This window comes from Rissa tridactyla, chromosome 14, assembly GCF_028500815.1.
Source record: "Rissa tridactyla isolate bRisTri1 chromosome 14, bRisTri1.patW.cur.20221130, whole genome shotgun sequence".
NCBI lineage: Eukaryota > Metazoa > Chordata > Aves > Charadriiformes > Laridae > Rissa > Rissa tridactyla.
The window spans coordinates 12,591,058-12,617,579 of NC_071479.1; the positions used below are offsets into that span (position 1 = coordinate 12,591,058).

Genomic DNA, 26,522 nt, shown 5'->3' on the forward strand with positions numbered 1-26,522 from the left:
GCCTGTCTCTGCAGAGCCATTTAGATAAGGGGATTTATCAAGCTTGAACTAATTAACCCTGCATGCAGGAAGTCAGAATGGAGTGTTCCAGCTGTGAAATCCTCAGACTTACCCTGAAGCACACATGGGTCTGAAGGAATTTCACATCTCTTTTCCCTTGTTGGCAAATCACTGTGGTGAACTTTTGCTGTTGCCTGGCCGGTCTTCTCTCGCTAATGTGCCATGAGGGTGGGTTTTTCGGCAGGGCTGCTCAGGAACCCGACTGCGTGCAGTAGGATCGCGTGCAGCACAGGGTGTCCCCGCTGCCACTTAAAGGTTACTGTTCTTGGAAGTTTTTTCCTTTATTGAGAGAGAGGGTTGATTTTGAAAGAAATCCGGTAATTTTGCCTGTAGGAAGATGCTTTAGAAGTTGTTGCCAATCGCTTTCTCAGTGCAGAACTGGCAGCCAAAGAGTGACTTCACAAAAGAAGGAGGGAAGCGGCTACCTGAAAGGTCAAGATAGGAAAAAAATGGTTGCTTATTTGACTGCACGGTGAGTTTGTGCCTTCAGAGTCTTAGGTCCAGTGGGTCTTAAGAGATTACCTATCCAAGGCAGCTTTTGTTTTTTTTCGGTCTCTGGCTGTGCTGGGTGGTGTCTGACTGTCTGGGAAGTGCAGCAGGACTCTGATCCCAAATGCGTCCTGCCAGGGCTAAAGAGTGATCCAGAGAGAGCTTCTGAAACTCTGATCCAGGAGAGAGACCTCTGTGAGACACATCTGGAAACAGTGAAAAATACAAGGGCTTCCAACAGAATCCAAGCCAGAGAAGAGAAATAACCTCATGCCTACCTTGAAGTGCCAATCTCTTGTCAGCACCAGCAGAGCCGAAGTGCCGGTTCACATGGGAATCCTCCCATTGCTACGGCCATGAAACTATTTCCCTCCTACGGGAGGGGGTGAAGGGCTGGGAAGGAGGGATGTCATTTAATCGTACGAAGATCAGTCACACTTTCATCCTTGTGAAGAATTGCAGTTCCAGATTTAGTATCTCCTTTTGGCACCAAACCATTTGAAAGCGTCTCTTACTCCGTTGCAAAGGTCAGAAGCGCGGGTGATGAGTCCCCTGATAATTCAGCACAGACCTTTCCCTTGAAGGACAAGACCTCTGATAAAAGCGCAGGGTTGCAAGTCAGGAGGCGATAAACTCTAATGGAGATGTTCTTTGCAGCCTGGAAAGGGTGCATAATTTCTATGTCTGCTCGTGGGCTGCTGGGAGAATAACACCGTCTTATCTTTAAGGAGTGGAGTGAGAATCGTTCTGTTAACGTCTATGAAGTTTGCAGAGACATTTGATGGTACATTTTTTCACTGGAATTACCTGCTTAGGTTATTTTTTTCCTTTCTCCCCTGTGCATTGCTGTGTGAGCAGACCTGCTTGCTTCTTGGTGAACCAGACTGGGGAAACAGAAATAGTCTGGGTTAAGGGGGGCGGAAAAAAAAAAAAGATAGAAAGGATTTTGATAGGGTTATTTCAAGGTGGATCGGTTCCCTGGGCCATCTGCGGTGCAGATGCACGAGTAGCTTGTTCCAGCACATGTGAGGCAAGGCGGGTATTGGCAGGGAGGGGACGTGCAGTGAGCGAGCGATACCTTGGGCTGCTCTTGCTGTCAGGAGTGCATGGGTGCTCTTGGCCTAGTGTGTGTCGACACTGGAAAGACTCGGCGTCACCAGTTCATGTTCTCTCTGCTTTCACTGAAAGCTTGAATCCAGCGTAACATCAGCCCATGTTCATTATGATTTTTACTGTATTTTCCAGATTGCCCGACAGGAAGGAAGAGTCATTTTAACCTCTGGACTCCCATATCAGACTGTAAGTGTTCGGAGCTTCTGGCATTTTTCTGGCGTTGTATCATTGCGTGGTCTGGGATGCGCGGTGTGGCGGAGAGGAAAAGTCAGATGTGAATGCAATAGCTGGCTTGGCTTTTTCATGTTTTCTGCACTAAAAACTACATTAAGGGTCTTGAGAGGTTTGCTGTTCTGAATGACCAAAGCTCGGGTGAGGGTTTTTTTACGCTCAGTAGTGCATCGGTGGGGAGAGCGATTGCTTTCCTTTGGGGGCGGGGGGTGGAAATCAAGCCAAGCAATCCAGAACAAAGTGTTTCTGTTTGGCCTCGCTGGCAGGTGAAAGGCAGCTCAATTCCCATGCTTTTTATCACAAAGATTCTTGTTTACTGACTGGCTCCACACTGACATAGTTTCAACACTTAAAGACGTTTCTTCAGGCTCGGAGGGCAGAGAATGGGAGCCATCAAGCACAGGTCCCGGTGGAAGCTGTAGAGGTTTCGTGTTCCTATAGATACACAAAAAAACCAAAGCAAAACCCAACCTTACCCTCAGCACCAGATGTTCAGAGCCCTTCACGAGACACACGTCAGAACGCAGCGTTGGTGGGAATATACCGAACCTGTCGAGTCTGCGGTTGCAGTGTTATGGTGCCTGCTGCAGGTCCTTTGCACTTTGGTACTGCCCAAAAATTCATTTGGAGGAGTGCAATTATTCTGGATGAGACACATGAGTCAGAGGCAGGACTTCTTTGTTACAAACTGAATCTAAAAACTCCCAACTACCCAAGTAGCTAGTTGAAGTATTAGCAGAATGTAGGTTGCAAATTTCCTACGTAATAGCTGAGCCCTAAAGAGAACTGTCCCCATGGTGAGACACCGTGAGGCACGTGCAGCCGTGCCACGTTACGGGTTCTTCACCCAGCCGGCGGTTCCTTGAGCCTAGAGCTGGTGTAATGGGTAATTCCACATCCAGCATAATCTTATTTGGCAAAGTTTTAACTTCAAAGTGCTGTGTAGGAATTGCAAAAGGAAAATAACTGCTTCCCAGTGTACCGTGGTGTCCTGGGAAATGTCTGGTTCCCTTTGTTCCTTTGCCTTTGTATGCCCTACGTGAGGACGGGGTGGCTCTGCCAGGCTCCTTTCCTTCCATGTAGCTGGTCCCATCTTGCTGTGAGTACTCACCATGTTTAGAATTTAGAATGTATTGGGTGGGAAGGGACCTCTAAAGGCCATCCAGTCCAACCCCCTGCAGTCAGCAGGGACATCTTCAACTAGATCAGGTTGCTCAGAGCCTCATCCAGCCTGGCCTTGAATGTCTCCAGGGATGGGGCCTCCACCCCCTCTCTGGGCAACCTGGGCCAGTGTCTCACCACCCTCAGTGTAAAGAACTTCTTCCTCATGGCTAATCTAACCCTGCCCTGCTCCAATTTAAACCATTGCCCCTCGTCCTGTCGCTCCATGCCCTTGCAAACAGCCCCTCCCCAGCTTCCCCGTAGGCCCCCCTGTATGTTCATAAAGGCGTGTCGAGAACTTCCCAGTGCTCGTTCCCAGATACAAACTTCTCTGCTAAAAGTGGAACAAACATCGCGGGATGGTCCACATCAGCCACTCCAAATTCACTTGGCCCTGAGTGGCCTCCAGGTGAAGCGGTGTGCGAGCTAGAAGGGTTGAAGTGGTACAACTGTCATCAGCCATCATCCCCATCACTGTGTGCTTTTGCATACTGCGGGTGACCTGGCCAGGTTTCATGTGAAAGCGGGGATTAAATTCAGTTTCCTCTTGCTACCCCTCTCAGCACCACATCACCGAATTAGAAGTTGAAGGAGACCCGCGCAATCATGTTTCATTTATACGTATAAAATGCTTCGGTGCTTCGGTAGTCTCAGAGCTATTGCAGCTTTGGCTAAGTGTTACATTGCCAGTTGTGCTTGTTAGATCAAAATTTAGACTGTAAACACATCCTAACTCCAAATGTTATTTGTAATTAAAACCAAACCAGGTGTATGAGGGAAAAAGCCACGGATCCTGATGCACGGAGTGCTTCATTTATTGTCTTTTACGACTTGTCTTTTGAAGCTCCAGTCCCAGGTAGCAGAAGGAAGGTGTTTCTCTGTGAACTGCTCAGAAAAGGCAAGAGAACAGGCCCTGCAGGTTCTGAAGCACTTCAACGTTCAAGTGTCCCTGGCGGATATCTTCAGCCGCTGCCAGGTAGGACAAGGCTTGTTTGAGTTCCAGTTCCTGCCGGCTCGCCGTTCCCTGCACAGCAGGCGCTGCTTCAGCTTCTCGGGTCTTGCACTTAGTGTCTCGTCCTTGGTTCCCAAGATTTCTGCTTGAACTTTGGCAACAGCTTGCAAAGCTAGGGGAGTTGTGAGCGCGCTAACATCCGTCACAAGTGTTGATGGCTGAGTCAGAAGAGCAGAGGCGCTGCATCTGCAGCGTGCTAGAAACGCTGCTGGTTTTCTGATTTTTGGTACTTGGCATGGGTTTTGGCATCGACGATCACGGTTATGCTCTCTTTGTTGCTGTGTTCTCTGTCTAGGACACATGCTGTTTTAATTATAAACCATGCTTAATTATGGCTCTGCGATTCTGATAACATTTAATTACTTTAATAGGAGGATTTTTTTTAGGACTGTGTTTTTTTCAGAAGCTATTAGGTTAATTCATGTCCATGCTAGTTGATGACTCCGGATTGTGTTTGGCACTGGGTATCTGTGGATTGTTTTTAAGAAGAAATTTTAATTGTGTTAGCTCAAATCTCTGTCTCTTCCAATTTCACTCTTGTATTTGTTACAGTAACACGCTGAAACCTATCCCTGCAAAAACCGTAATATAAACCAACTTGCGACTTCACCCTCTCTCATCTTATCAGTGTTTAAAGAGAAAAAAAGAAGAAACTGCAAATCTGGCTGGAAAAGGAGCTTTCTCTTAGGAATAAACAAGCCAGCTGAACGCTTCGGTGGAGTCTGGCTCAGGGCCTCTTGGTCGAGCTCGTGGGGTCTCCTGGCCTGGTGGGACTGCACGGGCGGTGTAGGAATAGCAATGGCTTCTGAGCGAACGCTCCGGGGAGCATTTCCTAGACCTCTGCTTATATCTGATGTCGGTTGTTGAAACCGTATCTGTAACTTAGGGAGAAAAGGAGAGTCGTCCAGCTGTGCAGGTTGTCTGGAGCGGAGAGTGACGTAACACCGTGCAGATTGGATCGACATAATACGGGCTGATCTTGCTGCAGGATAAACGTATATATTCGGATATAAGATACTGCGTTCAGTCTTGTGGTTTTATTGTTCCGAGAACAGATTGCAGTTGTTACGGAGTGACATGCTGGCTTCTTCGCTATTGAAAAAAAAGCCCTTGAAAAAAACCTTGTGGATTCTCCGATTCCCGGAGATCCCATAAAATAGCAGTGTTCTTCCTGGTGGTTGTTGAAATACCACAAGAGTAAGCACACACACACACAAAAAAACCCCACGCTGCAGAAAACTCTGTGATATCTGTAATAGATGCAGAAGGCTGTGCAGCATGCGATATAAAACTGACCCCTTGCCCATGATCTGGAGTCTGGAACTGTTTAACTATACGGCTTTTTAGTACGTGCTGTCTTAGTTTACAGTATAAATAGGGGTAATCAATCTGGCTAAGAATATATACTAAGTGTTCTCTTACTTCCAGGAGAAATGCCTTCCCTGTAAATTGTGGTGGTAGAACAGCTGCATCTTTTATACCGCTCAGCATGGGAAGATGCGATTATTTGTCAAACTGCTCTGCGTTCGGAATCACGTACTTACCTACATTTAAGGCTTTGGCGTTCTGGAGCTGATTTTGTTCAGCTGTCCTCTACAGACTGTACGAGTTTCCCTGGTGCTCTTGTTTGTGAAGAGAATCCCAGCTTTTCCAGCCGCCCGTCTGCAGGCGGTTTGCCGGCTGTGTGGCGCTGCCCGTGCCGGGGGCAGCGGGGCGGGACGGAGCGTGCCGCGTACACGCAGGGACTATTCACTGCCTGCGTCAAAAATGGCAAATTTCTGCTTTTACAAGGGTGCTCTGTGGCCACTGCGGCCGTGAGAGGCTTCAGCACTTCATTTGCGAGTTCTTTCCAAAACGTCCTCAGTCTCTGCAAACCTAATTGGGCTTAATTAGGATGGAGGCTAGATCCTTAAACTGCCCATCGGTGCCCTCCACGCTGCCTGCTCTGGGCTTTGAACGGGTTACAGACCCCGGGGCTCCGCCACCCCCTTGCAGAGACGTGTATTGCTGTGGGTGAGGAGGGTTTGGCGGTCCCTGCGCAGGGGACCGATGGTGGCGAGGGAGCTGGGCTCCAGGAACGCCCAAGAGCTGCCGCCCACGCGCTGGGCAGGGGGAGGACGGGTAACACCTATCCGTAACCCGGGCCACTCTCCTTCCTCGCCTTCGTGGAGCTTCGGTGTGGCGCTGCGGGGACGGCAGCGGGGGACGGCCCTGCCGTGCTGGCGGGGCGCTGGCGATGGGTTATCAGCTGCCATCAGCTGCAGATAAGCGTTTTGTGTGTGTCGCAGGAAGCAATGTGGCATCCTGCCTGCCTCTCGCTGTCTGGGGGAGCAAGGGCTTGTTTTGTCTCTTGGGCTTCTGTTCTGTAAATGATTTGAGTCAATATGTCAGCAAATATTGTTGCTGTAGCAATTAATGCGTGTAGTGCAGAGCACACGGTAAAAATAGGTCCCAATTCAATGTTGTGCCTAAGATTGCTATAAAATGTGTTTCCTCTGTCAGCTCCCTCAGCAGGGAAAGACGGTCTCTCTTTTGCAGATATAAAGAATGGACTTGCTTTGTAACCCTGCCAAAATACTGCCTTTTTCTGTTAAAACAATGGCAAATAGCGGTTACCTCTGACTTAGCACAGCGAGTGCACGGAGGATTTCACCCGTGGCTTCTCGGCATTTCTGCTTTCCGTTGTGCTGGGCTTCGACGTGGTTGCTCTGGTGAAGGGCTCCAGAAATGGAGACTGCTGCCGGCTGCCTTGCTTATGGCCCAGCGTGGTCTTCCCGTTGCATGTGTCTCTCAAGTGACGCATCTTAAGGATTCTGTGATGATCATGGAGAAGCCACCTGTACACATCAGCTTCAGCCAGGCCTGGTGTTGCCTCCGGTGAGGAAGGTTTTAGGGGATCTGAGTGGAAATAAGATGAATTCTGTCTTCTCGTGCCATGCAAAAAAAAAACCCCAAGAAGTCATACATTTCCTAGCCTTAAAATCTTTGAAATAAATCCATTCCCACTATTTGAAACGCAAATATCTTTTGTCTGTCAACTCTGCACACATTTGAATATCTTGTATACAGCTTTTCTTCTTTTCAGATGTCCAAAAGTAGCTCCTTCAGAAAGGGGGGATGTGCAGTGGGTGCCGAAGGGTGTTCTCAGATGATGGAATCAGCACATTGGTCCCTTACAGTAGTCAGGAAGATCTTTGTGGAGCTGTCGGGGGCTGTTGGGAGCAGCCTCAGGGCCAGCTGCCAAACCGGCCTGAGTGGAAGATGAGCGGTCCTCTGCTCAGGGCAACTTGGAGGCAGTTCTAACACAGAACTTCTTGCATTTAAGAGAGAAAAAACCAAAACCTGCTAAAGAAGGTGACCTACAGGATGGCTACAGTTATGGATACGAACGTCTGACACCTGGCTTGTTTTATAGGGGGTTGAAATTTGGCTTCTCTCACAGGCCGGTCCATTCAAGGCGGAGGTTATCTCCCACCCCTCCTGGTGCTGCGGCCACTCAGACGTGGTGTCCGTGCGTGGGACGTGCCTGCCTGCTTTGACACTCGCCTGTGGCGTGGTGGGACAGCAGGAGGACATGAACTCCGTTCCAGTCTCCTAAGGAAACACTGGAAAGTGGCCACGATTTGGCAGACGTTACCCGGATGACCGACTTGGCTGTTTCCATCTTGCTTTTCTGTGCCGCCTGACTGAAGTCCCCTCTGAAGCGGGCGCAGCCCGCAGCCTGCGCAGTGCCTCTCCAGCCACTGCTCTGTCTCGGTGAGCCCCACGTATCCGGGGCAGTTTCCCCCCTTTGGCTAAGGTATGGTGTCTGGCCTAGCCGGCTTCTTGGTAGTGAAAAAACACTTGTGTCGAAGAAGATAAATTCAGGAACGGGGCTGGCAGCCCCCGGTTGTGAGTAATGCTGCGCTGTGCGGCACCGACAGGGTGAAATTACGGTTTGAGTGGTGATAAACTGAGGAGATAAACAGCGTGAGTTGCTAGCTTTAAATCTTTATGTCGCAAGTGTTTGTCACAACGGTTTGAAGGGAAAATAGTGTGTTCAGTGTTGCACGGGATCGCCGATAAACTATTCCTGTTCTAGGAGAACCTCGTCGTTAAAGGTTTATGACTCTGCCGTAAGATCCTTGGTGGTGTGAGGCTCTGCAGACAGATTTGGGGCCAGGAGGACCTGTCCGTCTTCAGAAAAGCCGAGCTGGGCTTTACTTGCAAGCGGAACTGCTGCTCGGCTCAATTTTGAGTCCGAAGCTTTGCTCTTGTGGAGGGGAGGGAGTGGGCTGGGGACCCGTGTCCTGCGGTGTGGCCGTGCCACCTCCTTGCCTCCCTTGGGCCCCTCTTCCCTTTCCCACCCTCCGTTTGACTCGACCCTTTGGCCCTTCAGCTGCCCGGGGCAGGGACCCTGTTGGAACAAAACCTACCGCAATGGGAGGCTGGTCCCAGGTGAGGCTTCCAGGCTTTCCTGCTGGGAAAAATGATGGCAATTATATCCCCTGCAAAAATAAATATTCTCGGAGAAAAAAAAGAAGTCTCAGGCCGCAGCTGCAGTTTCTGCAACCGAACAGCCCTGCATTTGTTATAGGATTATCTGCAAATTCAAATAGGTTGTCTCGTTCACTTCACTGAATGCTCTGATCCTAAATAAGCAAATTACATCACCTATTCTGATGTCCTGTTTAACTTATGACCTCAGCCTGAGCGCTGCAGGATGTGAGAGATAGCTGCTTTATTTCATTGTCTGGAGATCTGCTATCTATTTTCCCCCCCCTTCCCTGCTCTTTTGGTTTCAAAGCTGCTCACCCCAGCCTTTCAGAAAGGTGTTAGCATGGGATTAGGAGTAGGCGGGGAGCAGGGGGGGAGGAAGAGAGGAAACCACCATTTTTTTTGAAATTAGGTGCAAAAGTGTTCTAACAGTTGCAGCGAATGTTTCTGGGTTTTTTGTGGTTAAGGTAACGAATTTCATTGCTGCAAAGCTCATCATGCGCAAGCTGATTTACGCAGAGGGAGCCCAGTATGGAGCAATCCATTTAGCAGGGACAAAGAAAAAGACCTTATGATTAGCTGAAAAACCCTGTGCTTGGGGCACTTTGCGAGAACCTTTGAAGCCAGCCTGGGAACTCTGGCAATATTAGTCGATAATTAGTAATATAGATCCCTCAAGCTGTCGTCTAGGTTGAAAATGTGCATGTCTCTCATGAGCCTCTGTCACACCAATCTGATCAGCAGGCTTTTTTGTTCCTTTTATGTGGCTTGCTCTGTCGGTCCAGATGATGATGAGAACTGCCAGACATCATCTTTCTCACTAACTTGTGAGCCGAGCAGCTATCTCCCTGCTCTAGCGAGTCATGGAAGTGGCACCAGGGCAATTGCGTTTTGTGGTCACCTTTCCTGGCCTGGGCAACAGTCGTTTCATTCTTTTAAATGCATCACTTGTCCTTCCCCCATGCGCAATGAAAAAACAGTAGAATTTAAAGGCGACGTATTTCGTAATTTTTCTGCTCCAGCAGACAGCGAGGGATTTGTCTTGAGGGGTTGCTTAGGACAAAAAGCATCTGCGACTGAAACGGGGCTGAGACGGTCATCAAAGAATTTTGGAAATGTCAGTTCTCGGAGCCCACGTTTTCGGCTTTTGAGATGCCTTCCCCTGAGGTAACATCGTGTCCCTGTTTGCTTCCTTTCAGCCCTTTGGAAAGGGACGTGTCACCAGGCAAATGAAGAATTAGAAGGGTCATGCGCGCTGGATTTTGTCGACTTGGGAATGCTGAGGAAGAGAATATCATTTTGAAACCCTCTGTGGTTTAATAAAAGGTTCATCCATAGGATGCAATTTGTCAGCGCCTACAGGTCAGGAAAACCTGTGATTAACAGCATCTGTGGTTTCCCCAGATGTGTGGTAGCTGCTCACCAGCCCTGAACCCAAACCGAGAGCTCAGCCCTGTGCCTACCCACTACGTAGGCTGTGATTTCTTGCTTCAGAGTGCGATTGTTCAACGCAGAGGGTAAGGCCCTCTTAATCTTCTTGTTTATCCTGGGCTTGGCAATTTAGATGTAATCTGCGACTTGTGCTGCTGAGGCTCTGGCCAGGAAGCACAGCTGGTATTATTCTGCCTCTGCAGACATTGTTGAGGGAGCGAATTGACCTCAAAAGGTGCTTGTCCCGGGACTGTCTGAATGTGAGCGTTCACTCGTGAATGCACCTACCGCACCGCAGTGCTCCATTCCCGGGAATGGCGCTCTTTTGCTTTGGAGCGGCTCTACGCGACGGTCGTTAAATGGCACGAGGGGTTGCGATAATTTGCCGAGGCAAATTGTGCTCCCTTCGAGTCTCCAGTTGGGTTGTAACTTGCTGGTCTCTAAGGCTTTTATCAACTGCAGTGAGACCTCTCGGCGAGCGGCCACCACCGTGTGCAGGGACGTGGGGACACGCTTAAGCCCCATCCGGTGGGGATCCCAGCGGGAGCTGCGAGCCCCGGCTCGTGGGTGCGAGGCAGGAGGGCGGGCAGCGTGCCATCCATACCGGCTCCACCGCCCCACTCCCGGGGGGGTCACCGGCACCACGCACGGCTGGGTACAGCACCGATCCCGTAAAACGCCCAGCCTGTGACTCGCTCAGCGGCGCGCTGCTGCCCGTGCAAAGCCCGGAGCCCCCCAAAACAAGGGCTCGGCTGGGCCTAATTCTCAGCAGCGAGCCCGGACAGTGCTGCCTGGTTCCCACAGACTGTACACTTCCCTGCCAAGATTTCAGTATCTTCAGAAATTCAGTGGAGCATGAAGGTCACAGCAAGGGAAGAATGACAGCCTGAGACTTTTTTTTTCCCCTTTCACCAGCTCGGAGCAGACTGTTGTCTCTCTAGCATGTTGACTGTTTTCATAGGGTTAGCGTGAAGTTTATGTTTTACACAGACCAGTGGAAGTCAGATATGGGAATGCAGCAGATCAGCTGTGTTTCTTCAAGGAAGACGGTCTCGTGTTGCAGAGTTTCTTTCTCAGTGTCTGCAGAAGCTTGATTTCCAGTGAAATTTCCTTTAACAGATCTTTGTCTTTAGGTTCTCTTTGCGGACGTATGTGAGAGACTGTACCCGAGGTTTCGGTTTGTGTATTTATTTCCTTTCTCTTATTTTCACTTACAAAGCTGCAAGCGGATATTAAACTTCGGGGTGGGGGGGGTGGGGAAGCTGTTAATTTTCCACGGTGTTATGTATTACGGTGCTCAAAATGATGATGCCAAATTAGCCATTAGAGGTCAAACCTCAGCTGACAGCAAATGTTTTCTTCTGAGGAAGTCATCTTTATTCCTGGGAACCAGTTTTGTTCTCCTGGGCTAAATGCAAGAAAGGTATGAATGTGTGTTTTTTTCCTGGAGGGCAACACTAGCTGGAAAAATGCTGGTTTTAGCCAGTGGAAACAGCACAAGCAAACAGCGATTGGCAGTGAAAACAGCACTTGTATTTAGACTAGCATAGAAAAGAAGACACAGCGTAGTGCAGAGTAAATGTCCTTTTGTACAGTTCTGTCCAAGGCTTTTTCTTCCTCTCGTGGGTTTGGAGAGACGGTGGAGTGCGTTGGTCAGCAGTGATGCTGGTGCACTGGGAGAAAGTAATGAAAGGTCAGCGGGTGACAGTGATGGAGTGACTGTAAGGAAAGCAAAGAACTCTCTGGAGAAGGCAGTGACACAGCTATAACTCCCATGTGTCCCAAAGAAACCGTCCCCATGTTTTCTCTCAAATGTCATGAGAAAACAAGAGATTTGTAGCCAATTTAAGTTCTGCTGGTTTCCAGTCCCCTGTGCCTCCTGAGGTCAGAGTTCAGTGCATTGACTGTGTCAAGAAGTCAAAATTCCCATGTTTTATACACTGTGGAGTTTCTCCTCCTTTTTGACATTGATGCCCTTATAATGCTCTTTGTTTGTATGTGGTGGTAAGGATGAGATGTCCAGCTCCCGGTGTTTGAAGGGCTGTATATTTATACTGGTTGGTTCTCAGGATGGTAATCCTACGTACGAACCAGCAATATGGTCAGTGGGTCTTGTTAGTTGAGAGACTTTGGACATTAAAAGTTAAACGATGTCAAAGTTCTTGTTTTCACAGTGGAGTGACCAGCTTCAGGTAGGTCAGGTGAAGTGAATTAGTTTGAACCCAACCAGGCGGCCTCCAGGCCTTTATTTTCCCTTCAGAGATGATCGAATAGTGTCAGACAGGAGCCCGTCTTCTAAAGTTTGATGTGGGCCCTCTTGTAGCACGGGTAGTATCGTGGAATGTTTTCCCAAATCCTGAGGAGAATCCTGCACAAAAACCTTGTCCTGTTGCTGCAAATGCAGTTAAATCCTGCTACGTGCTTCACGGGGAATGAGCAGTTTTGCAGTCATCCGAGATTTGCAGTGTTGGCCTGGGCAGCTGTTAATCCCGGCAGCAGACCTTTGTTCCTTCAGAAGAATGTGTGATCTCCAGGCATTTTTGAAGCTTTCGCTTGAGTCAGCATTATACACCGAGCTGCACATACTTGGCTTCAGTGTAGAATTTGCCAGATCTGTAAGTGCTCGACAGCTTTTATCGGAAGACCTCTAGGCATTAAACTGTGTAACTTCCTATTGGCGTAAAACAAACCGTATCTCTTATTCCTAGTATTAATTGTAGGAGATGACAGCCTACACCAAAACCGCACATTTGTTGACCACTGCGGGCCATGGTACCTGATTTCCTTCTTCATCTGCTGCTGTGAAGGCACTTTGAGCTCCAAGCAGCTAATGATTCTGTGGTAAGCAACATCTGTAGGGTTTAAGCTTTTCAAGAAGACCTTGTCCCCAAAAGGAGCACGTGGTCTAAATTACTTGATGTGAGACGAAGTCATTTTGTGTTTGTGTAAACCCGCGGACCCAGGGATCATTCAGCGTTTCGGAAACAGAGACAGGTAAAGCAGTATCCTGGTGAAAAGGGAAACAGAAAGCTTTTAAATGAGTTTCTCAATTCACACATCATGTCAGTCTTGAAGAAGATGGTATTTTGCAGTTGTCTTGATGAAATACAGCTATATTGTGTGCCGTGAGCCCAAGGGAGGATTTTGCTGAGCTAGGCATGGGTGCTGTCACTGAATCAGTCATTTATAAGAGGCTCAGGATAAATTTTTCACTCTCATCCCCCAGGAAGGCAATAGAAATCCCTCGGTAGCGGGAAGGTTTTTATAGCGAGCTTATTTGAGAGTGTGCTAATCTGGAACAAAGTCTCCTGACAGCACAAGCTTTTTTCTTCCAGAGGGCAGCCCCGTAGCCTCCGGTTTCCCGACGCCAGGAGTGATAGAGGGAGAACGGCAGCGTCAGAGTTTTGGCAAAGGTGGAAAACGTAACATTCAGGGCGTGCTTCTTGTGAGTCAGTGTGTTTTCTCTGGACAAGTGGATTTAGATGGTTTACCTGTCTTAATTCAAGACACGCAGTCTGAGTTGATAATCCTTTTGTTGAGGGAAGCGCTAGGAGACGATGCAGGTGAAAGCCCGTTTCTCTCAGCCCCAGTAACTTCTCCATTCCCGCCCCCACCTCGGCTTTTCTCTTGGTGGTTTCTGGGGAGCTACTTCTACTGAGGCGTTTTAGTGGCGTAGGAGAATACCATACGTTTAAGGTGAGCACAGACAGGTTTATGTTCCTAACTGCCCCTTAAAATGACTGTGGTTACATCCAGGTGTCTTGCAGCCGGGATGGCGACCCAGCGCCTCTTATCCCCTGGTCACTTGTCCCTCCCTCACGTGTGCAGCTCCTGCGCAGGGAAGGGGGCACAGGCAGACCCTGATGTTGAGACTGACCCGGCTGAAATGGGAGTTCCCGTTTGCAGCTGGATCACTGCTTTGTGGTCACAAGGGACCGCAGGAGCAAGTTGCGTCTCGGGGGTACCGATGGCATGGACCGTTCCACCTCCGGCAGCCAGATCCCGGGGCAGCGCCCCTGCCTGGATCCTGCGGCATGGCAGCAGGAATGGGTGTCCTGCAGAGGTGTGGGCAGAGCACTGAGCTCTGCAGCTGTTAGGGTTTTAATTTGACAGTCTAATTTCATGGAATTAGAAGAAGGGGAGATCACTGAGCCGGGTCTTGCAGGAGGAAATGAGCTGATGGTTGGAGAGAAGGAAGTTGGTGACAGAGGAGTCGGAGGAGGAACACGGCTCCCTACAAACAAGGTCATGTGAATGGCTGTTTGGTGACAGGATTGAGTGATCGATGTGCAAGGATAATGGGTCGCTGGGGAGCCGGCCTGAAAGCTGAAGCCTCTAAAACGTGTGGGACATTGTGGAAAAGAAAGTTAAAAAGACATCAAGTAAAGGCAGACAGCTTCTGGCACACCGGCCTGCCTCGCAGCTCTGGCTGGCATGCTTCCCTGGCCTTGCTTTTGCACACCCCTATTTCTGACTATATAAATGAGTGGGGCACTAAAAAGTTGTTCGCGCTTCCGTCTGTGCAGACACCGGCCTGAGCTGGAGGATTCCTAGAATCATGGAACCATAGGGTTGGCAGGGACCTCTGGAGATCACCCAGTCCCACCCCCGGCCAGAGCAGGGTCACCCAGAGCAGGTGGCACAGGAACGCGTCCAGGCGGGGTTGGAATGTCTCCAGAGACGGAGACTCCCCCACCTCTCTGGGCAGCCTGTGCCAGGGCTCTGCCACCCTCACAGCAAAGAAGTTCCTCCTCATGTTGAGGTGGAACTTCCCATGGTCAAGTTTGTGCCCGTTGCCCCTTCTCCTGTCCCTGGGCACCACTGAAAAGAGCCTGGCCCCGTCCTCCTGCCACCCCCCCTTTCAGTATTTATCAGCGTTGATAAGATCCCCCCTCAGTCGTCTTTTTTCCAGACTGAAAAGACCCAAATCCCTCAGCCTTTCTTCATCAGAGAGGTGTTCCAGTCCCCTCAGCATCTTGGTACCCTTTGCTGTCCCCTCTCCAGCAGTTCCCTGGCCTTCTTGGCCCGGGGAGCCCAGAGCTGGACACACGTCAGGGTCCCCGCAGAGCTGGGGACTGTCCTCAGCAAGATGCTGCGAGGACCGACGGGCGCACGCCGCTTCGCTCCCAGGAGTAAACCCATCCCGCAGCAGGGACCAGCCAAACCATGACCAGTAAACCCATCCTCGCCCTGGCCAGCCTTCGCTCTGGCTGCCTTCTGCCGTTCCTCCCCTGAGTGGGGCCTTCCCGGGATCAGCGGCATTTAGTGGCATTTACTGGAGGGCTCAGATTACCCCAGTGAAAATAATCGGTTATGCAAAGTTACGCTGTTTAGATTGGGTTTCTTCTGTGTGGCCAGTGAGGTGTGAAAGTCAATCTGCTCCGCAAACCCTGAGGGCGCTTTCTCTGTGCTGACTTGATATGATACCTTTGGGGTTTGGCTGTCGGGGGAAGAGCTGGCCCTGGGTTCGGTTCAAAGGGACACAAAGCCCCGGTGGTTACGGTGGGACCGGGCTGGTGAGCAGCCCAGCGCTCCTAAACCCGGCCTGGCAAAGCAAACGGGTCACCTGAGAGGAGGGTGCGAGGTTTGGGTCATCTCCGCCGGGAGAAGGCCGGTGAGGGCAGGCCGTGGCTTCCGACTGAATATTCTTGTTTATGGTTTTGTTGGTGCACTTCTCCTCACAGGCTCATCATCATGGTCCACGCAGTGAACAACAGGGTAATTAGTAAATTCTCATTGTTAGGAGAAGGACTTGCTGTAGCAGGAGTGTTTCATGGTATCCATCTTACGCTTTTTTCATGACCGTCTTCCCTTTCTCCCTGAGAGAACCACAGATTTGGAGTTTAAATGCAGAAAAGTCCCTGTGGACCAAGAGCCCCTCCTGACCCTCCCTACCTGCCGGCCGTGGCTTCCGTGTCATTCCTGCAGAGAGGGACGCGGGCTCGCTCCCAGTTTGAGCTGGTGCGTCGGCCGGTGGGGAGGCTGGGGGTGACCGAGGGGGTCAGGCTGAAACCCTGACCTAACCTGCCGGGGTGGCACTAGACCCTCTGTCCGTAAGATCACAGCGATGGCGCGTAGTGGCCGTCCTAAGGGGCTTGCTGGCCGCTGAGCGGTGTTCGTGAGCGCTGGAGGATCCCAAGGGGATCAGCGTGAGGGATGGCCCAAGGGCTGCTGTCTCGGCCAGGTAGTGCAAAACCCACGTAAGGGGAGCAGGACGGAAAAGCAGCACATGCATATTTAAATCAGTGTCAATTTATGCCGTGCTGATCTGTGACTTGCCGCAGCATTATTCATATTCAGCTTCAGTGCCAAAAACAATGCTCAGCTGCTTTCTTACTCCTTAATGAAAAATACCTCTTTAGGGTTTCTTTGAAGTCCCCACCCCTGAAAATCCCCGCTATATTGTCATCATTGTTACTGTTAACAGCCCCTGCCAGTATCGGGAGCCTTTCCTGACAGATAGCTCTGCAGGGGCTTTGTCCCACGCTTCAATTCAGCCCCATACTATAGACAGTTTTAAATGGCTAATGACGGGCCTCCCAGGGGATTTCTGCCAAACTCTCAAAGACCTCCCAGGTTTAAAAGTGGCAGGGTGTCCTTTTCCTGGGGCCAGCCGCAGGAGGAATGCACGCAGTCAGATTCTCCTACCTAAGCTGCATCAGCCTGGTTATTTTTTCGGTTGCAAAGACTCATCCATGCGTATATAGCTGGTTGCTTAGCAGAAGAGAGATAGCTGTGTCAGTAGAGGACGTGAAATAAAGAGAGGAAAAAGGTTAGGTGGAAAGTATCCTCACTAGCTGGAGGTATTATTGCATGTTAACGTTGAAAATACTGCTTTTGAAAGTCATAGAAAAGTATGAAAGGCTTTGAAAAATGAAGCCAGGGTCTGTATCAGAGGTACGGCAGGATTGATTCTTCCTCAGCGTGCACTGATGGTACAGCGATGTTTCTGGGATACAAACAGGAACGTGAACGATGTCTAAATGAGCTGGGCTCCTTTTTCAGAGGAAAGGCAGAAAAACACTTGAGGATCACCGAGGGTCCGTTGGAAATGGGACTGGGACGCTTTTCTGTCGTGATTTCACGAGGGTTTTCAGCCGGTGTAGGCAGACGCTGCTGCCAGATGAAGCCTCTCGCTCACCTCTCCCCGGCCCCGCTGCCTCCCTGAGCCCCCCCTGCCCCGACACAAGTGCTTGTTTAACTGCGGGGTCGCTGGATCAGGGAACTGATCCCAGTTGAAACGGACCTGTCAAAACCAGATGGTTAATTTTAACCCAGCTCAGTTCCCCAGTCTGGTTCGCGCTGCAGCTGCCCAGATGTGCGTCTGTGCAGGAGGGGGGCAGGAGGGCTCTGCCGCCGCTGGCTCAGCACGGGCTTACGCTGGCCAAAGCCCTTGCGAGCCCACAGCTGAAAGAGCTCAGGCCAGCGCTTCCATGGCCCTTGTCTGTTCCGTCCCAGCCGAACAAAGGGAACGTGGCTGGTGCCGCGCAGCGTGCCAAGGAGGGGCTCACCGGGATGGGTGGCCTGTCATAGAATCGTAGGATCCCAGGTTGGAAGGGACCTCAAGGATCATCTGGTCCAACCCTTCTTGGCGAAAGCACACTCTAGACAAGGTGGCCCAGCACCCCGTCCAGCCGAATCTTAAAAGTGCCCAACGTTGGGGAATCCACCACTTGCCTGGGGAGATTATTCCAGTGGCTGATTGTTCTCACTGTGAAAAATTTTCCTCTTGTGTCCAATCGGAATCTCCCCAGGAGTAACTTGTACCCATCACCCCGCGACTTTTCCACGTGGCTCCTTCGGAAAAGGGAGTCTCCATCTTCTTTGTAGCCACCCTTTAATTACAAGGACGTGATGTCCTCCATGGCTGTCTGGTCTCAGCTCAGGAGATGACGCCTCAGCCCTACCCTGTTAAAATATCCATTTATTTTGGTCCCTTCTGGAAGTTCAAAATCTGGTTTGGTTCAAATTTGATCTTCAGCTTTATAAATGGAGTGCACAGTCAGGTGGGTGCTTATTCCCAGGTCAACAGAAACCGTACCGTTGTGACCAGCTTGTAGCTGCTGTGCACCGCACCGCGGTGTTGCGTCGTGGCTGAATGCAGCTCACCGCTTCCGAGCGCGTTGCTCCAGTTATTCGTAGTGAAAAGGGCTCTTCTCAGGGATTAGCAAATGTATTTCCCAGAGAATATGTAAGAATTGGTTCATTGCTTGTGCTACCAAATGCAACTAAATCTTTCCTCCTGCCAAAGGAATCAAAATTAATACCTTCTCTTCTGTATTAAAATAATTTTTTATTTTTTTTTTATCGAGGGGAAAACCGCCACCTCTCAAAGTGATGCTGTGCCTTTAACGGGGCTGCTGTTGTACCGAGTAGTTGAAGCTTCATTTAGCCTGAATGAAAAACTTGATGCCCGTTGCTGAAGAGAGGAAACTGGTGGTGGATGATTTACTTGGAATGCCCTACAGCAACGGGGTTATAAATGAGGAGGGGAAACACCAAGAGCACCGAGATCTGAACCAGAGGAAATGCACGAAGCCTTGAAGTGACCTTATGTAAATTCCTAATGATGAGACTTAATTGAACTCATTTTTTTCCAGGGGTTGTAAAGATCAAAATAACAACAGCCTTGAAATGCAAAGGTCTCTAGATGATGCATACGAACGTATGGTCGCATCCAGCTGAAAACTGCCCCGGGTTTGTGTGACCGGCCTGCCCAGCAGCTGGGGACCGGACCCAGTCTTGCTCTGGGAGCTGCGGTGCTCGGGGCGAGGACACGGGGCTGCTCCGGGTGCAAAAGCAATGCCAGGCGTCCAAATGCTGCCTTCCGTCCCCGTGTCCAAGCTGCCTCTGCTTAAATGCTGATTTTCAACTCTCTGTTTCTGCACTGAGTCCCGGGAAGCCTGGCGTGCCCCGGGACGCGAACCAAGCCGGTGTCCTCAGCCCGGCAAGTGCCCCAGTTCTCCGACAGGGAAATCCCAGTGAAGAGAAACAGAGCAGTGCTCAAGGGGTCCCGGGCTGTGCCCTTCTGCCGAGGTTGGTTCCCGACATGAAATAATGTGGGCATGTGTTCAGTGTGACAGTGTCGGAAACTGATACGGAGACTGTCAAGACCAAATTCCTGTGCTGTTTCTAGAGCTCGAGATTTTTTCCCCTTGCTTGCGTTCGGCTCTAGCGTTCGTTCTCCTCTTTCCTATTACCGCGTTTGGGGTAACATGAAGAAGTGCTGATCTGGGGAGAAAAAGCAAGCGGTCGCTGCTGTGAAAAGTACACGTCACTGATTCTGGTTCCAGATTCGCTGGGCTTGTGTTTTCCAAGGACTCGCAGGGTTCGGTACCCACATGCGCTGGAATGTCTGTGAAACCCCAGCTGCTAACGTCTCCCGCGTTTCATTCAAAATACCGGCTTAATTGATTTATTTAGATTCATAAACAGCAGGAGAGAGCAGGAGGCTCTGACCCAGTGAGAAACTGCGGATATGGCTGTGAACAGCAGGCTAATGAAGATGAAAAACCTCCCCTGTCCAGAGTAATCCAAACACAGTCTTCCATGCGAGTCTGTTGGCCCAAGTGCAGCTGTTTGTCTTTTCAGTAATCTGAGGCCGGAGCAGCACCCTGAGAAGCAGAGGGGACAGTGACTGTTTGTACGCAGTGGAGGTCACTTGTGCTGCTGCCTTCACCCAACGGTGTCCCGCGGCGGAGGTGAACTCGGTGGCGCAGCGGTGCCACCACGGCTCCAGGGCTGCGCTCCCACGGGCACAGCCCGGCTCCATCGGACCCAAAGAGAGCAAGAAACTCGACGTCTTCCCTTCGGAGGGAAGCTGGAAAATCTTCTCTGTATTTAAAGTTCCCATGGCTGCAGTTTGAATTTGGCACACAGTTGGCCACGGGGTTATCTGAGGTCATGTACTCAAATAGTTGTAGATAAAACAAGGGCCTGTTTGGATTGGAAATCTCCAGAGGGCTTTTCCTTTGCGCGCGGGTAATGATATTGCAAGAGGACATGAGCCAAAATAAAGATTCGGCTCCGTATGCAGTAGCTCAGTAAAATAAAATGAGCAATGGAAAAAAAAAAGAAGGAAAAAAAAAAAGAAAAAAAAAAGACTGTTTTCATTACGTTATTTTCTGAATTTGCTGTTGAGATGGAGGAATTACAGCCAAGGAGAGGGAGTCCTGCAGCGAGGCGCCATCCAGGACTGGGCTCGCCGCGCCGCTCTTCCAGGAAACTCCCTGGAGCTGCAGAAAACCTTTGCTTTTGGGCTGTGCCCCCCTGCCCGCGGGCTCAGCCCCCCAGGCCGCCGCGGTGCCGGTCCCCGTGCCGGGCGCAGGGACGCTGCCGACGCTCCCGGCTGCAGCCCCAGCCACCTCCAGCCTCGCGGCTCCGGCTCCTCTGCTGAAGAGGTTTGTGTCCAAAAATCCCTACCAGTTGGGGCAGTTCTAAAGAGAGAGAAGTTAATGGTTTTTGGAAGTTAAAGAGGGAATAAGATTCTGTCAGGCTCTTTCACAGGCCCTTGGGCTTTTATGGGAAACTATTTACTGAGCGCTTAATGGCAGACTGCGGAGCAGAGCACATTTGGACAAGAAACGTGATTCAGTACTTTTCCAAGCTGCCATTAGAGAAAAGCTTGTAACAACAGCTCTCTTCCTCGCTCCTTGCCTGCTGCAACGATCTTCGTGGCTTCACAGCCTGTTGTTATGAAAATAATTGCAATGCGAAAGCAAAATGACAACGTTGGGAGGAAAATTAGGCCTTTGGGGGCTTTCTGTCTTCCTGTGGAGCGCTCGGATGCCGTGGTGATAGATGCTGCTTATGAAACCATCGCCCAACAGGTGCTGAGAAAGTAAAGACGAGACAGGAATGAGGAGGAAAAGCGGGAGGCAGAGGTGTTCCCCACACTTCACAGCGTGCTGCGGCGCAGGGCGCCAGGGGAACCGAAACAGGACTTTCCTCTCGGTGCTGTGACGTCCTGCCCGTGGGCCTGACGAAGGCACACCTGGCCGCGGTGGCTGGCTGGTGACGGCCGCGCTGGCCTGGAGGTGCCCGCTGTGTCGGGGCCGGAGCTGCTGGGTGTCAGGGAGCAGCTCCGTATCATTGCTCCTGCTGCCAGCTCCCGCAGAGGGCTGCAGCGCCAGGAATGCCCCTGGCCCGCGCTTGAAATCCCTCTGGAGTGCGGTTGGGCAAGTCCTGCCAAGCTGCCGCCTTTCGGACGTGGGTTTCAGGTGACGTTGTGGACGGGTGGCACCTTGGCAGTGCCACCTCCGGGCTCTCAGCTCTCCCCAAGTGGGGAGCTGCTGTTTGAGAAGAGCATGTCCCACACCATGCAAGGTCACCCAGGCGTTGCATGGACCTGCTGCCTGTCCTCTAGGGCGTTCCCCTCAGAATGAGGAGCGTACAAACCTCTTACCAATACGAATTTCATTTCTGCGTAGAAATTATCTGGAGACAGCTTGCAGCTTTGTTATGTGTGGGCTTTGTGTTGGTTTTAAGGTCGCTTCCTGAGGAACTCTATACACGTGGAGGTCTTGTTGGTGGCTGTGGACGCGAGGAATCGAACTCCACCAAGTTTAGTGGGATTCGTGTATCCCTCTCCTCTGGGCTGCGGAGAAGAACTCAGCCTCCGTCAACAAATCCTTATCTGTGTCTTCATTAGAGCTCACTCAAGGTGCTGACTGGGGACTTTGGGAGTTTGAAAGGTTGAATTCGTCAATCCGTTTATTTCTGTCCCCTGCCTGGGTGGAAACAACTGATATACGTAGGCTTCTGGCGCAGATTCTGGAGTTTACATCTTCACAATTCAGTTTCTGCTAGTAGGCGCTTCAAATGTATATTCACATTCTTTCTGTGAAGCCGGTTTGTTAGTAGGGAAGGAGTCATAAAAAGGTCACGTATTCATCAGGATTCATTTTTAGAAAGGGAACAAGGCTGCATGCATGTCTCCTTGGAGCAGTGGCCCCACTTTTCTCCTTATAGGGAGTATTTTAATAATGGTAACACTGTCGTTTTTCAGCTTATGGAGACACACAATAACGTTCCCAAAAAGCCCTAGCTGCAGTCAGTGCCACCGAGCCCTTTCTCTCCGTGTGCATCCTGCGTTTGACACGGTCCGTGTCACCGCAGCCCGTTCTGTGTCTTGTAAACACGGTGTTTCTTAATGTGCTTCAGAGTGCTTTTAGCACTTGTCTCCCATGACAAATTGCTAATCAAATACTTTGAGTCTATAGTATTTCATCAAAAGCACTTTGGAGCTGCTGAGTTTCTCTCTGAGCACGCGTGGGAAAAACCAGTAAGCCCTTACTGGCCAGCGAGGGAAGAGCGGGAGAGCTGGGCGCCGCGTGTGTCCTTGTGGTGACGTGCAGACCGGCAGGCGGGTCGCGTTCTCTCCCTAGAAGGCCCGAGTGCCGGTCTCCTTTGGGTGACCGTGTGAGAGGAGGTCGCGTACCCCCGTTCCCGCTGCGGGAGGTGGGTCATGCGGTGTGGCTGGGCCGGGGCTGGCCACCGGAGCTTGGGGCAGGGCCACTTACCCCAGAGCCAGCCGGGAGGGGACAGAGGTGAACGAGGTGTCAGGAAGCACTGGCGGGCAGCACCCTTCCATCCGAAAGCCAGCCAGGACAAGTTAGTTGGAATTTTGTAAATATTTCTTTTCTGCAGGAATATGAAGTGGCTCCCTGATTTAGCGTTGTGTTAGTGCTTCGTGTCACGTGCCTGCGCTGCCTTTCATCCCGGAGCAGAAGTTTCGCTGCTGGATTTGCTGTGTTGTCACACTGCTGCCCGTGCCTCTTGCTTACCTCTCTTGGGCAATAATCCACAGAGCCGTGTCTGAGTTTAGCAGAATTGTTATTTCGGCTCAAAAGAAACCGAGGACTCGACAGAAGTGCCCAGGGCCTGGTTTGCGGTGCCCTGGCAAAGCCAGGAGGACGAGGGAGCCATCTGTCACCTGAAGGGTCTGTATGATTTAACCAAACACACACATCTGGCAGTTTTATGATGGTGACATTTAGCATTTTTTCCCCCAGCGGTAGAGCAAAATTAATCAGAAACGCTTTGGAACGACAACTGGTTTATAGCGATCGTGGCATGAGTGCGAGAGGAGGCTTGTCATCGTGGCAGCCTCGGAGCTAATTTGCTGAGACATTCAACTGCCTTTAAATCTCCACTAGAGAATTTTTGCATTTCTGGTCGTGGGTCACTTGTGCTAATTTGGCATCTCTCTTCGAGCAATTTACATTTTTCTTTCAGCACAAACGTTTATCCTCTCTAATAACGAGAACGCTCCTGGGCTGGGTTTTGGGGGTGGTGGCGAAAGTAGTTCCCGTCTGAAGAGAGGCAGCTGTTCTCCTTGGCTCACCCGCGGGGTTCAGGCATTTGTTGAGCCTACAGAGGAAACACATTCTTAAAGTCTGTGTCAGGAAACCAGCTTCGAAGGCAGAAAAGTCGTGTGAATTCTCAGTGTTCCTGTAAGACCTCTAATTTGTTACAGCGCCGTGGGTGCTGCGGTTCGTTTGTGGTGTAGGTTAGTGGAGCCCTCACGGGATTCACACTGCAACGTATTTAGCAGATTTTAATCTGACATTCCTGAGTTGAATCAGAAGTTGCTGTATGAGAAGGTGGGGTTGGGACCTGTGGTCATTAGTGCGTAGAGACGTACTCCTGACATGAGTTCAGGCCCGTGGGTTTGAGTGTAAACTGGCCAAGAAGCGAGCTTTGGTCAATGCAACACAAGTAAGGCTGTTCCTAAAATAATTTAACATGAAATGCGTGAAGCGAGCCTCGGATCCTGCCCTGTCCTGCGTGTCGCAGAGTTGTGTCTTCCAGAGTCGGAAGAACAGTGAGACAGTTGTGCCTGAGCTACTCGATGCGGATGGGCTTGGAGGCTCTGGAGAGGGCATCTACGGGGAGATCAGAAGGATGTTTTATTTATTGCAGAACATGGAGGTGCCAAGACCTTCTGTCAGAGGACAGTGGTACATGAGAGAGCTTGTCAAGTCCATGAGAGCTCTTGCATGAGCAAAATGCAAATCAGGGAGCAGAGCAGAAGTGTCAGAGAAGGAGGAGGCAGTGGTGGCCCAGCCTGTCTCTGAAGAGTCCTGGAGGGGTCCTGGCCCTCAGAGTAGATCAACAGGAAGAGAAATGAGGCATTTCTGTTAGAAAAGGAGATGGTGGGACTGAACCTGGACAATTGGATAGTCTTTGCAGATTCCCCCTTCTGTGCCAGCAAGCCTTGATTTCAGGTTTAAAGTAAAAAAACTTACTTCAGATCAGTCCTTCAAGGCTAGGTGACATTTTTCCAAAGCATGAAAGTGCAAACCAGCTCCTTCCCAGGAGCAGGAGACCTCTGAAAGGGAGATTATTTGTGTGTTGCTTGTCCAAGCGACAATGATTAAAGGTTTCTCAGCAGGCATGTTCCCTCGTTGGAGATTTGAGCCTCTGCTTTGAAGTTCCATCTCCATCTGGAAACTCACACAAACCTTTGGGCCAAGAACACTTTTCTCCCTGAAATATTTGATATCGATGCTTAGGGACAAGTATCTAATTTGTGTGCAGCTTCTGCTTTGTGACTCATCTACCTTGGCAGAAGACAGCCAGCCAGTGACAAACTGGGATTACCGAATGAGGGAAACATCCATATGGCCCTGGAAAGATGCCTTGGGACCTCAAAGTCCTGCCTTGAGATGAACTCTCATCACGGCCAGTTTGGGAGGTGGGAGTATTTTGCTGCCCTCCCCTTTCTTGTCTGCGCACACAGGAACTTTCCACTCCCCTCCACACCAACAATGGATCGCTGGGAAATACAGAGCATAATCCCGTGTCTTTTTGGAACTAGGGAATGTTTTAAATAAAACTTTAAAGGCAGCCTCTGCGTGCAGAGTGGTGTAGGTTAGGTGGGGGCGCAGAAGCAGAGGTGAAGGTGAAGCTCGGGGGGGGGCAGTGGTGGGGCCACGGCAGCGGGACAGCCCTGCACGCCCTCGCTGGGCCGGGGTTTCGGTGCGTGCTGGGAGCAGGCCTGTGAGTGCATCTGTTCCTTCTCTTGCAAATGCATTCCTGAGGAACCCAGGAGAAACGAGTGGCCTCCAGACAAGGTCCTCACTGCTCTGGTGCTCCAGTCGGCACAGCAGGGTCCTGCTGAGGCTGAACACCTGGACTCTGGATTTCCCTCCTCGGTGTTGGGAGACATTAACACCGTTCATGTGTGACCCCGAAACAAAATGCGCTCTCCTTGCTGCCGCTGCGGTATCCCAGCCAGGCCTGGTGGGATGGGGTGGATGCTGGATAGCTGCATCTTACTCACAGGGATGCTTGGTAAAGGCTTTCCGAAAGCATTTCCATGGAGGAAAGTCCTGTTTCATCGTCTCTCCCCCACCCCCAGTCACAAGCATCTTTGTGTAGCCCTTCCCCGTCGCTGTTTTCCCATGGCAAGAAGTGCCTAGTTCAGAAAGCATCAGCCCCAAGCCCTTTGATCTTTTCTTTCTCAAGAGAAAAAAGATTAAAAAGAGACAAGAAGTTAAGGATTTGTGAGGGGGAACGGAACATGAATAGCAAATTCTGCTGCGGAGGTCACCTCCCCCCGGCTTTCTTCCTGTGTGATCAGGAGGAGGGAAGGGTGCGGAGGGCTCTGCTGGGGGATCCAGGGAGGAGGGGAGTAAATTGGGGGCAGAGGAGTGGGGGTGGAGTGGCAAAGCCCTTCAAAAGGAACAATGGTTGCAAGCTCCTGCATTGTTAGGCGGCCCTTTACAGAGAGTGCCATGAATACAGGTTATAAATTCTTTGGCCATTGAGAGAGCTCTCCAAACCTGACTCCATCCTGCACTAAACCAGGGCTGAGCCCTATCAGTTGCATAGCAATGAATTCATTTACATCTGGATAGTTAATCTCCAATTCGCTTGACAGTTTATCTCCCCCTTGGAAGAGCAAGCAGGGCCTGCTCTATTGTGTTGAAGCCGGTCTCCGATCATCAGCTAGGCTAGCACCTCTTTTTTTTGTGCGCAGCAAAGATAAGAAGGGTGGGAGCTGATATCTAGCTTATGAAACACACAGTTATTACCCGAAGCCGCCTGATTCTGCTGTACTTTCACTTGACATCCTCCCCATCTTTACCCTTTGCCTCTTCAGTGTGGAAATGCCCCGTCCCTCCCTCGGTTATTGTCGCAGTGCCACCGGAGTACCTCTTCCCTAATGTGAATGGCATTAGATGAACACAAGGCTGAGCTGGTTCTCATTTACTGAGGTCTCCTAATTCTGCCCTCCTGTTGATCTCTGGATATTTTGCACGGATCCCCCAGGGAGGAAGCGCTGCCCTTGTTCCAGCCTGGCTCAGCAGAGCATCTTCCAGGGAGACGCCAAGGACAGGGGGCTGTGAGGAGCCCGGGGTGTCCCGGGGGGATGGGAGAGGCCTCATTCACCCAAAACCCCAGCAGGAGGAGGCGAGCCGGCTCGTAAGCCAAGCCCTTTTGAGTAGCACTCATTCGGCCCGTCGTGACCGGAGAAATGATTACAGTCGTGCACATCCGAATGGGCAGCGATGTGGGGAGAGAACTTAGTGCTTTTGGGCTG

The 26,522-nt window shown here is 50.8% G+C and overlaps 1 protein-coding gene across 7 annotated transcripts in view; it reads left to right on the plus strand.

Moving 5' to 3' along the window:
• Nucleotides 1–26,522, plus strand: part of EXD3 (exonuclease 3'-5' domain containing 3) — a 304,670-nt gene that overhangs the window by 162,607 nt on the left and 115,541 nt on the right. For 6 of the 7 annotated variants that reach the window (XM_054220222.1, XM_054220219.1, XM_054220221.1 and 3 more), the window contains exons 19-20: nucleotides 1,795–1,848; nucleotides 3,899–4,030. In XM_054220222.1, the coding sequence (XP_054076197.1) occupies nucleotides 1,795–1,848; nucleotides 3,899–4,030 (186 nt within the window). Of the gene's footprint in view, nucleotides 1–1,794; nucleotides 1,849–3,898; nucleotides 4,031–18,285; nucleotides 25,504–26,522 lie in introns of those variants that run through there. The other variant, XM_054220225.1, reaches the window with a different exon arrangement.